General features: G+C 49.4%; 1 protein-coding gene across 1 annotated transcript; it reads right to left on the bottom strand.

Annotated features, from left to right (window-relative positions):
• Window positions 1-1,040: 1,040 nt before the first annotated feature.
• Window positions 1,041-4,906, bottom strand: LOC119391723 (uncharacterized). The gene is made up of 2 exons (XM_037659378.1): window positions 3,431-4,906; window positions 1,041-1,052 (listed from the first exon to the last, which is right to left on the bottom strand). The coding sequence occupies exons 1-2, from the start codon at window positions 4,904-4,906 to the stop codon at window positions 1,041-1,043; spliced, it is 1,488 nt and encodes a 495-aa protein (XP_037515306.1).
• Window positions 4,907-12,173: the final 7,267 nt, after the last annotated feature.

The following is a 12,173-nucleotide window of genomic DNA, read 5'->3' as shown; positions in this document are numbered from 1 at the left end:
GCCACGATATCTTTTGGCTTACTCTTAGGGTCCCAACGTGGGTGCATGTTGGTAGGTTGGCTTACGTTATTTATTTATTTATTTATTTATTTATTCATTTATTTATTTATTTCTTCGTTCACTTATTCATTTATTTAATAGTGTGTTTTGTCGTGATTTTCAGGACAAGAGATAACCGGAGACAGTTCCTTCCCTAAGCCTTCAACACCACCATATCGGTCACTACCCAAATTATCTTAGTTGCGCTCTCAGATTTGCGCACACTACCTATGCATGCTTAAACGCAGAAAACATGATCTAATTTTATTTGCAACAGTGTGCACTGAAAGCCTCTAGAAGGTTCAGCCGGTAGTCAAGAACGAAAAGTTACACCATCTCCCGCTAAAGGGGACCATGAGGCGATGCGAAGCCGGAGCCCTTGCACGATCGCGCTCCGTTGGCGTTCGTCGGTTATGCTACCGACCTGGCGTCGTGGAACGCGAAGAGGAACGCTACGCGCGTCATGTCTTCCCTCTAGCCTGGCCGTTAATTCTCACAGGGCGAGCGGAGAACGCGGTCGAGAGGCGCGCGAGAGGGGGCACGGGAGCGTAGGAGAGGGGAGGAGAGAGAGGGAGAGCGGTGCGTAGGACAGGAGAGGAGGGGGATGGGGATGCGCATGCGCAGTAAGCGTGGTCACGCCGCACACGACCACCGGATTGAGCTCGGCCATAGGCTTCTTGGCATCTAAAAAAACGACGAAAGAAAGCTCTGGTTTACAGAAGAAAAAAAAGAAACAATAATTATTACAAAAACAGCTTCATTACTCGATTTATAGCAGAACAAAATGTGATAATTAACCAGTTTGAGATGTAGATACTCATTCTAAAAACTTTATGAGCGAAGTTCATGTGGCCTTCCGTGATTCTTTCCACAGGCTAGGCCGAAATAATCCATCGTTAATAACTTGAAACACTGAACAATATAAACAAGCACATGTTATTTATCTTTGCGTAAAGCCTCTGTGGCAGATGCTGCTTAAGATAACGTGAGGCAGTCAAGTTTTAACGCACATTCTGAAAAAGATATTAAGAGACACACTACCTAATTCAGATTTGTGACATGCGCTCAATCAGACTCCCTCAAGAAATATATTTTGCTCCGAGGGCTCACTCGGACTCAGACTCGCCAAACTTTTTCTCAACCGGACTCACTCGAACTCAGAATCACTAAACTCTTTCTCAACCGGACTCACTCGGACTCAAACTCACGATCGTATTACTCAGCCGCACTCACACAGACTCAGACTCGCGGGTTGACTTGAATCTTAGTCGGCTGGTTGATAAGCGAGTTAGCGTAAAATTAGCTTTTTCGAACCTGGTTTCAATGCTCTTTAACGCCAATATCTCACACAATCGGTGAGCTACGACAGGGGCGTTGTCACGGGGGGGTTTGGGGGTTTCAACCCCCCCACGAAAATTTTCAATTTACCTTGCGTATATATGGACGCATGCATTCAAACGCACACATGAACATACATAAAGTATGGTTGAATTCCCCCCCCCCCCAGAAAAAAATTCTGGCTACGCCCCTGCCCTACGATACGCCTTTTGATCTTGGACCATGAAATACAAGTTCTCAGTGGTCTCAATCCAGTAAGAACATTTTTATGGAATACGCGACTCACTGCAGATATTTTTATCACTAACTTCTTGTGACAAATTGCGGGTCGATGTCATGGGACCCCCCTCCCCCAACTCACGCCTCTGATCAATAAATATTGAGGTGGCACATGATAGCTAGTGTTTTGAGATATGTGTGAAAAGACTTTAGTGTAAACGTAAGCCGATATATGGCTGCTAGCTGGGTGTCGGAACGAAACGTTTTTCGTTTCGGTTTTAGTTTTGTTCTCACCTCAAAAAAGTTCCGTTCCGGAACGAACAAAGAATGTTCCGTAACGGTTCGTAATGTTTTTTTTTGTATGCAAAAATTTGAAGTTAAGGTAAACATAAAACAATTACATCATTTCCCGCTAAAGGGGACCATGAGGCGATGCGAAGCCGGAGCACTTGCACGATCGCGTTCCGTTGGCGTTCGTTGGGCATGCTACCGACCTCGCGTCGTGGAACGCGAAGAGGAACGCTACGCGCGTCTTGTCTTCCCTCTAGCCTGGCCGTTAATTCTCACAGGGCGAGCGGGGAACGCGGTCAACAGGCGTGCGAGAGGGGGGGAGTGTAGGAGAGGAGAGAGAGGGGGAGGGGACGCGCATGCGCTGGTGCTCATCGCGGAGTTGTGCAGGAGAGAATTTCGGCATGTCTAGCCCGCGTTTCAAAGGAAGAGTGGAAAGAGGGAGGGGATAGGGGAAGGGGAGTGAACAGGGGGAGAGGGAAAGTAGAGAGGGAGAATTGGGAGAGGAGTAGTGGAGAGGGGGAGAGGGAAAGTGTAGAGGGGGAGAGGGTGTGTGGAGAGGATATGTTCGTGCGCAGTAAGGGTGGTCACGCCGCACACCATCACAACCACCACCACCAACCGGATTGAACTCCGCCATAAGATACTTAGCATCTAAAAAACATTCGATTTGTGATATAGTTACTTACCATCCTCTTAAGAAAGTGGGACGGGTAAAACACGTTCTTCTCACGTTCATCAAAGGAGTGGACCATCTAGCACAAACCAGTATACCCTTCAAAGTCATAGTATTTATTTTCTCAAAAGTCAATTACGACTTTTTCAGCGGGCCCAATGCTTTGTGTCAAGGGAGAGAGAGAGAGAGACATAACTTTATTTTGTACTTGCTGGGGTCAAGGGAGGCGGGGGCCGGGAGACTAGCCCTACCGGAGCCCCCCTTCCTCAGGCGGCGGCCAGACCTTGGGTCTTGGCGGCGTCTTCGGCCAGCCGGACTGCCCAGAGTTGGTCATCCGGGCACGCGCTGAGCAGCATAGCCTCCCACTGCTCGGGCGTGGTAATCTTAAGTGTAGGGTTCTTGCTGTGTTTGGTGGTGTGTGTCGCTGCGGGACATGCCCAGATAATGTGGTCGAGGTTGGCGCGAGCCATCCCGCAAGCTTTGCACTGTGGTGTGTAAACGTCCGGGTATATGCGACTGTACAGCGTGGGTGTAGGGAATGTTCGCGTCTGTAATAATCGCCATGTTGTCGACTGTTGCTTATTTAGCGACTTGTCAGGGGGTGGGTACTTCAATCTTGCCCTACGGTAATGCATGAGAATTTCACCCTACGTGACCATTCTTTCTTTCGCGTGGCCGCACCAGGATTCGAGTTCTTCGTCCTCAGCCTGCCCCGGCTCGTCGGGAGGGTAGCTGCTCTGATGACGGGTGACGCGCCCGGTGGACGATTTCTCGGGCAGCGTCGTGAGCGGCTTCGTTCCCGGCAAGGCCCGAATGGCCCGGAGCCCAGATTAAATGAACTTGGCGGCGACGAGATGGGGATGTGCTTGCAAGTATGCGGTTCGCTTGCGGTGAAATGAGGCCCTTGGTGAAGTTGCGGATAGCTGTCTTGCTGTCACTAACAATGCAAGAGGCGGTAGTCGTCGCGTAGGCTAAAGCGATGGCAGCTTCTTCGCCCTCTTCGGGTTGTGTGGTGAGTAGGGAGCTGGTGGTAGTAGTTACATGATTCTGTCCCGTGACGACAGCGAGCGCCATGGCCAGTTGTTGCGGGTACTCTGCTGCGTCGACGTAAGCTACATGCGCGGCCCCCTTGTAACTCTTGCTGAGATGTTTAGCACGGTCGGCGCGCCGTTCTGCGTTGTAGACGGGGTGCATATTGCGAGGGATGGGGGGAATCAGGAACGTTTCTCGGATGTCCTTGGACAATGGGACCTTGGGTCCGGTCTGCGTAACGTATTCAATGTCAAGGGTACGGAGGATGTGCCGCCCGGTCTGTGTTTGCGAGAGCCGCTCGTAGTGTGAAATGCGCTGAGCCTCAATTAACTCCTCAATTGTGTTATGTAGGCCTAATTCCATGAGCTTTTGATTCTCCGTAGATTGAGGGACGTGCAGGGCTTGCTTGTATGCTTTCTTGATAATTATGTTAATCTTGTGTTTCTCGGCGTTGGAGAGGCATAGGAAGGGCGCGACGTACACGATGCGGCTGATAATAAAGGCTTGCACCAACCGTAAAAGGTTGTCCTCTTTCATTCCCATGTGCTTGTTGGCGATGCGGGCGATGAGCCTTCCTATTTGAGTAGCGTGGGTCTTGAGGCATTCGATAGTCTCTGTGTTCTTACGGTTCTGTTGTATGCGGAGCCCCAAGACTCGCAGGCTAGGCACGCACGGTATGGGATGTCCTTTGACTTCGAGCATGATGGGATGCGTGCTCTCCTGACTCGTTCGACGATGCGTTGCGGGGCGTATGATTAGTAATTCGGACTTGCTCGACGAACATGAAAGTCCTCGTGGCTCGACATACTCGACCACCGCGTTGATTGCTTCTTGCAGGGTCTCTTCAATTTCGCCATCACTGCCTCCAGCAGTCCAGAGGGTAATATCGTCCGCGTATAGGCAGTGATTTAGGCGTGGGATAGCAGACAGCTGTGTTGGAAGCCCCATGAGGGCGATGTTGAAAAGCATGGGAGAGAGCACGGACCCTTGTGGTGTGCCCTTGCTTCCCAGCTTGATAACCTCCGACTGGAGTCCCCCTATTGTTAATGTGGCAGTGCGGTTGGAGAGGAAATCTTTAATGTAGCTATAGGTCTTTGCACCAACGTTTAGTTCTGAGAGTGCCTCGAGAATTGCACGGTGTGTGACGTTATCAAATGCTTTAGTAAGGTCTAGGCCAAGTACAGCCCTTGTGTCCAGTTTAGGTCCCTGTCGGGTGTCGAGTACTTGATGCTGAAGTTGAAGCATGACATCCTGCGTGGACAGCCGTGGGCGGAAGCCTATCATGGTGTGTGGAAACTTGTCTTCCTTATCCATGTATTCAGTAAGCCGAGTGAGAATGACATGCTCCATGACTTTTCCCACGCATGAAGTGAGAGATATGGGGCGGAGGTTGTCGAAATGTAAAGGTTTGCCTGGTTTGGGGATGAAGACTATTTGGCGTGTTTCCACGGCGCAGGCAAGGAGCCCGACTCCCAGACGATGTTGATATGTTGCAACAGAGTCGCTAGGGAGTCGTCATCCGCATTTTGTAGGATCCGATTGGTGATGCGATCGTCCCCCGGCGCTGAGTTGGGGCGCAGATTTCGTACCGTTGCCTGCACTTCCGCCAGGGTGATAGGTGCGTCCAGGGAGGCGTTATCCTGACCTGTGTAGAGGCATCTGCGGTTGCGTCACCTGGTCACCAAGGTACTTGTCGACAAGGTTACTCAGGAGCTGCTTGTCGGCGGCCTGCGTTTGATGTAGGAGTTTCTGTATATTGCGTTGTTGAGTAGTTTTGCTGGTTCGCGCGTCTAACAGGTGCCGCAGAATGTTCCAGGTCTTGGGGATATTGGGTTGCCGCTGCATGCCGTTGCATACGGCATGCCATTGTTGATTGGTTAGCTGCAGCGCGTACTTCTCAATGTCCGTGTTAAGAATCCCGATTCGTTTGCGGAGCGTGCGATTCAGTTTTTGGGTCTTGTAACGTTTCCTAAGCCCCGCTAGAGCCTCCAACATGTGTAGTAATTTACTGTCAAGCTGCTGGGCGCCTGCTTCTTCCAACACCCATTTAGTCGCCGCCTCCGCATCAGCAAGAAGGTCGCTGGTCCAAGTCTCGAGGTCGGGTGCACACCCTTCTGGGGAGGTACGTGCTGCCCTGCAGGCCCGGAAAGCATCCCAGTCCGTGATACTGAGCGTTCGCCCTACCCGTTTCGTGGACCGGCTGCGATGAGCGTTTGCAGAACACAGTGATCACTACCGAAGGTTTGACCGGTATTGTGCCATTCTGTGAAGGAGGCTCGCTTGATCATCGTGAGATCCGGTGTGGTGTCCCTGTTGACGCTGTTACCAATGCGCGTGGGATAGGTAGGGTCCGTGACCACCGTATATTGTAATTGTTGGATATCTTCCCACAATTGGCGGCCTTTCTTTCTGTCGTAGGAGTAGCCCCATGCTAACGCTGGGGCGTTAAAGTCACCCACGACCACAAGAGGGAAGCCTTGCGCTGCCTTGTCCGCTGCGGCAAGGAGTCTATGAAATCTATGTTGGTGTTTGGGACTACTGTATACATTTAATATAAAGAGTCTGCTGCGCTCTTTCCGGGAATGTGGAATTATTTCGATGAAAACGTGTGGGGGTCCGTCCGAGAGCAAGTCATGTTGTAGTACTCCGATGTTGCGGCTCACTAGCGTGACTACTAACACCCTCTGATCAGTGTTTGATTGTTGCTTGTAGGCCGCATATCCTGTTAGTTTTGCCTCGGTCATGGGCTCTTGAAGTGCAATGACGTCTGGTGGTTTCTCCGATGTGAGAGTGCGTAAGCTTTGCTGAAGTATTCCGCGTTTCCTTGAAAAGCCTCGGCAGTTCCACTGCCAGATACAGTAACCTGTAGAACTAGTGCTGGGAGGCGGAGACATCGTCAGGGCGGGGGTGTGCTTTCTTTGCAAAAGTTCCCTTGAACCTAACGGAATGTTCCTCTACCTCTGTCATGCGGCGCTCTAGTTTCTTGATAGACATAAGCACCTTATGCGCTAATTCTGAATGTTGCTTATTCTGTTCGTCTTTTAAGGTTTGGGTCATTGTGGCAACTGCAGTTTCTAGCGCCTTGGCGATGGCGCCTTGCAGGCATTCCTCTACCGTAGTTCTAATAATATCTGCATTTGTTTCCGGAGCGGATGTATCCATGTCGGTGTCTGGTGCAGTTGCCTTACGTTTGGGTGGGTTGGTGGTAGCATCTTTTCTACTGACCACCCCGACCGATCTCGCTCTGCCTCAGGCTTGGGAGGATGCTGCATTTGAAGCTTTTGCTTAAGGAGCGTATTCTCTGCGCGAAGTTCTTGAAGCTCTTGTCGAAGTGCACTGAGCTCTTTCATGACCATGTGAAGAGCCTGTCCGTCCGCATTACTGTGTGTCTGTGTAGGCATTGGTGCTGTGGGTTTGTGTGGTTGCGATGTCATGGGTGATTGTGGGTTCGCGCGGGAGGCCATGGCTGCCCAGCTTACCTCCAATGGATGACCGGCTTTGATGGGCTGCCTGGGGGCCGTCTCGTTACAGTTGCTCCCAGGTTGTGAGGTCCCTCGGGCTTTGCTTCCTGATCTGCTACTCGAACGGTTCCGAGATCGGCTCCTGGAAAGGCTCCTAGGTGTAGGGTGAGGATCTTCTTGGTGTTGCTGTTGCGAAGGTGTTGCGGCATATTGAAAAGTACGTCGTTGAGCCTGCTCTCTGCGCCTTTGTAGAAGTAATCGTGGGGTGAGGTAGCGTTTTGTGCAGATCTTGTCCCCTGTGGAGTGACCAAGTCCACAGAGAGCGCAGCACAGCTGGCACGTGTGGTCAGGTTGGGGGTCTTCCTTGTAGCAGGTAGCGCACCTGTTGCGTGGTGGTGATGGACAGACATCCACTCGGTGACCAACCAAACCACAGGCGGTGCAAAATTCAGCTTTCTTTTTGTGCAAGTAGCATTTGTATTCAGCTCCTCGATAATAGACTTGGTATGGGACTTGATGACCATCAAAGACGATGAGCACCGAGTTCGTGCTGCCCATACGGCGGGCCTGGATAATCGTAGGATTTCGCTTGTTGACTAGGCTGCTCGTGATGACTTCAGCGGTGTCGTACGAAGGGACGTTGTGTATGACTCCTTTAGCGGTATCATCAGGCGATGTAGCGTATGCTGCAGCTGAAAACTTGTGTTCGCCAATCTGTAAGTGTGTGATCTTGCAGTACCTTTCCGCGTTTTCCATCGAGGGGGTGCTGACCAGAACAATGTTGGAAGCCGGGTTTGTCCTGTACGTATCTGCATCAGGTTGCTCGGGAGTGAGGCCAGTGACGGCAAGGATAGCGTCTCTTATTTGCGCCTCGCCCACCATGGCAGTATTGAAGCCGTCTCGGAAGCGCATTACGACTTTGATATCGTCTTCTGGTAGTTTCGGAGGTCTTGGGGCTCGCGGGCGCATGCAGGGGTGCGGAAGACCCGATTTCTTCAGCATGGATGTGGCTTGGTCGACATGTGTTGGCTGTTGCTGGCGTTGTTTGTATTTATGACTCACAAGCCATCCGGATTCCACGGTGCATTCTTCAGGAGAGATGCTGGTTCCCTCCACTTCGACGATTTCCATAGTGCTAAGCGTAGTGATGACGCTGATCAGTGGCGGAACACGTCAGGCACAGGCGTGTGCAAGATGAACGGCCGCCTGGCCGCCGGTGTTGCCGTTAGGGTTGGCAGAGCGGCAGCTTGGCGCGGTGAAAAAGTCGTAGAATAAGGTACTTGCTCTGCTTGGATTTTGATGCAGGTGATCTCTACGAAGTGCTGATATCTTCCGGAAGACGATTCCGGCGTTTATTGGGTTCTCGAAGTGAGTAGAACGCCCCAGGAACGGTAAATTCACAGAGCCCATGCGAAGCAATCTCAGTGAAAGCCAACTTCTTCTTCCTCCTTTGTGTCAAGGGAGTGAGCCCGATCTCGTAAGTAGCACGTCATTAAGTGCACTCTGATGTACGAGACAGCTCTTCTGATAAAAAAAAATTGTCGGGCCTGCGCGGAACACGCAGCACAGTCACATCGAAAGCTGGAAGAGTGGCCTTTCTAGAGCCCGTTGTAGACTCTCTTGGGGCAACTAACACGAGTACACAGTACGAAATCATTGTAATCTTTTTTTGAATTAGCGAAGCATCCACTATGCCTTTTTTGGTCATTCTTCGGGGAATCATGGTACCCGCTACACATCTGTAAGGCATTATGTGCACTTTGTGATGTGGCTAATGACGACGAAGAATCACGGTCGACTCATTGCGCAATGAGCGACTCGTTGTGCAACTCCCATTGTGTGACGCCAGGTTGTCACTTTACTCTTCCGTCACCCTATACTACATATATTAACATGATTTATCGTCCGATATGACGCCAGCATAGAGTGTGTTTGCGAAGGAGTTACAAGCGCCAGCGTGTCAATGTGGTGGAATACTCTACTGCCACGCAGAGGGCGCGGGTAAAAATCCCATCCAATCCTAAAAATTTGTTTCTCATTTCATTTTTTTTATTTCACGCGATATCGCTTACGGAAGCCGGCGGCGACGGACAAGTATTGCGCCAAAATCGGCTGTTGTGATTTCACAACAGCTTTCGCTGTAACAAACTTCAGCGCCGACAATGCCCTCTTTATGCTGGCCTGCGTGACAGGCGCGCAAAAGTCCACTTTCATTAATATAAACATCTCTGGTTGCCACTGCTTTCGATTTTCGCACAATTTCAACATATCTTTGCTTCTGAAGCCGTGCCTGAGGTACGCGCTATTACTGTACCCTGAAATATGCATAATTGTTCACGTTGCATGACCTCAGTTGTTCCGGATTGCTAAGTTTTCTCGTGAACCGAAAAACGATCTAAAAAATATCGGTTTCACTCCGGAACGGAATAATAGGATAATAGGTAAAGTTTCGGTTACGTCTTCGATCCGGTCAAAAATATTGTTTTTTTTTCGTTTTTGGTTTTCGTTCCGTTCCGATACAATGGCTGCTAGTAATGCTGAAGATGAACAGATAAATCCGGGTCGGCAATAAAACATGGAGCTTACTCAGACTCACTTAAGAAATATATTTTGCGCTTAGGGTTCACTCGGACTCAGACTCACCAATATTTTCCTCAAGCGGGTTCACTCGGACTCAGACTGGCAAACTTTTCTCAAACGGACTCACATGGACTCAATCTCCCCAATTATTACTTACCCATATTACTGAGACTCAGATTCACGGCCCGATCTGAGTCTGAGTGAGTCTGAGTGGGCCGACTCATGAGCGAGTTTGCCGACCTGTGCTCATAAGACATGTAAGCATGTATTGACCGCTATCTGTATTTTGCCGCGACATGCCAGAATTTAAATATGCCGACTGCGTTTGTCCTAGTACGGTTTATTTCGTCTCGCAGAGCAGTGCGCTTAGTTTCAATAATGCAAAAGTTTGAAACATACTTGTTAATAAGGTTCTAGAAGAATCGTGCAGTAGAAGTGGAAAAACAATGCACACAAGTTCACACCGGCTAGTAGTAAGGAGGAATGGAGGTTTAAATATCGCTTTCCTTTTGGAAAAAGCCCCACAGATACAAAGTGACACAACCTTGCCCTTCTGAAAAGCATGAAGTGGTGACGCTCATGTTAGGAAACGCGTCACAGGCGGAAGTATTCTTTCGAATGACGGTCCCAGATGCGACTTACAAAACACGCAGCTCCCCTTACAAAACACAACAATCTCAAGGGTAGGAAGTTAATAATGTGCCCCTCCCCGGCTGGCAGCTCACCGAACCCAAGGGATGCTGCAAGCTGTCATGAGGACGTCTGCCGAGGCTCACAATAATGGGCATGGTTTTCATTCGTGGGAAACAAAACGCTTCCATTCAACGGCAGTCAGCGTGATTGTGCTCTCCGAGGCCACTTCGTAGTTCATCGCATAAAAATGAAGCGACGCACGTACACTCTCGTGCGTAGCACAAGTACTACGCCTCCTTGCTCAGTGTCGTCGTCCGCGTGCGTAGAAGGGATGGCGCCTGACGTCGTTTCTCTGCGACAGCAGTCTAGGACTTGGAATTGAGTAAGACTTGTTCGTGTAACGTTCGCACTTGGGTCCATGTCTTCAAAGGAACCGACAACCGTTTTTCAAAGAGCCTGGGTTTTATCAAACGCAAAAAGCGCACAAACGACACAGAGAAAGAAGTGGAACTGACACAAGTTAATAAGCGCACAATTTTAGTGGACCATTTCTTTACGGAAGGGTTTATACCTGCAGCTAATAATTACAAAAGCGCGTTGTCATTTTGTAGTCGGAGATTTTCAATCGAAGGAACCCGCAATTCGCGGAAATCATTGGAGCAGCAAACCTCAGAATAAGGGCGATGTCAATAACCCGCTTTGCAAACTAGGTAATCAAACGAGCGGAGAGCTTTCGCTAGAGCCCGTGGAACTTTCGGTACGCATCCACTCTTTCACTGCCGCGAATTTTCATAAGAAGAAATCGCTCCAAGCCATGTTCGTTGCATTACATACATTTCTTAGTTTTCTATCACCTCATTATTTTCGTAAAAGCGAGATCTCAAAGACTATATCTATGACACGTTGACGGCTGTCAAAGTGCTGCCGCCAATTGAAGTTAAGAAAACATAGTCTTCGAGGCCCGTCTTCGTTGAGTGGAGGAAAAGGCCGCTGCTGCGCCCATTCGGACAGCGCCTAGTAAAACCTCGATGCCTACCTACGTCATGGCTAGCTCTTACCGGCGGTACTTGACCGACAGACAAGCGAAGCCTACTCATCCTTATCGAAAACAAGCTTTCGCAGGTGACAACAAACGATGCCAATGCTGATCGTGATCACAATAACAAACTACACAACGCACTACGTCACAAGAAGCCAGGGCCACTCTACAACTCAAAACAAACGAAGATTTACCTACATATTGTAAGTTTGTAAGTTATTGTAAGTGTTGTAAGTAGATGAGATTAAGAAGTTTGCAGGTATAACGTGGCAACAGAAAGCACAGGACCGGGTTGATTGGCGGAACATGGGAGAGGCCTTTGCCCTGCAGTGGGCGTAGACAGGCTGATGATGATGTAAGTTAAACAAAAAATTATCTGAGAGAAATAAAATAACTGTAACGATGAATAAAGGCACAATAACCGTGTGCGTTTACGGAAGGCATTGTGATAAGGTGTCTCACGGAACGCGTCTCTATTCTGTCCTTGTTCACATATTCGCCGCGCGGTGCCAAACGTCAGTTTTCGCGATGAATTAAAATATCAATCCTAACCTATTTAGGAAGACAGCCACTACAAGGATACTGTATTGTGCCACAACATAATATTCGCCAAGAACTAAACGCTTCTTGGAAAGAACAAAAAAAAAGACCCGGCACAGCAATGGTTTTAATGATGTAGCAGATAGAACTCCGCGTAGAGCTCACAGAGTGCTTCACAGGATTCACAGCCACTACGTGTCCAGCGTAGGAAACAACAGGGCAAGAAATAGCTTTAATCTAAGTGGTGGCACAACGTCATCGAGAAGCCGGGGCAATGAAATCATTTTTTGAAACTTAAATAAAAGCAATAAGTGCTAAGAAAAATAAG

This window comes from Rhipicephalus sanguineus, chromosome 4, assembly GCF_013339695.2.
Source record: "Rhipicephalus sanguineus isolate Rsan-2018 chromosome 4, BIME_Rsan_1.4, whole genome shotgun sequence".
In the NCBI taxonomy this organism is placed as follows: Eukaryota; Metazoa; Arthropoda; class Arachnida; order Ixodida; family Ixodidae; genus Rhipicephalus; species Rhipicephalus sanguineus.
The sequence above is the reverse complement of the archived record's forward strand: the minus strand, read 5'-3'. Positions and strand labels throughout refer to the sequence as shown.

Coding starts and splice junctions, on each gene's coding strand:
- LOC119391723 (XM_037659378.1), bottom strand. CDS start 4,906: ATGGATAAGGAAGACAAGTTTCCACACACCATGATAGGCTTCCGCCCA.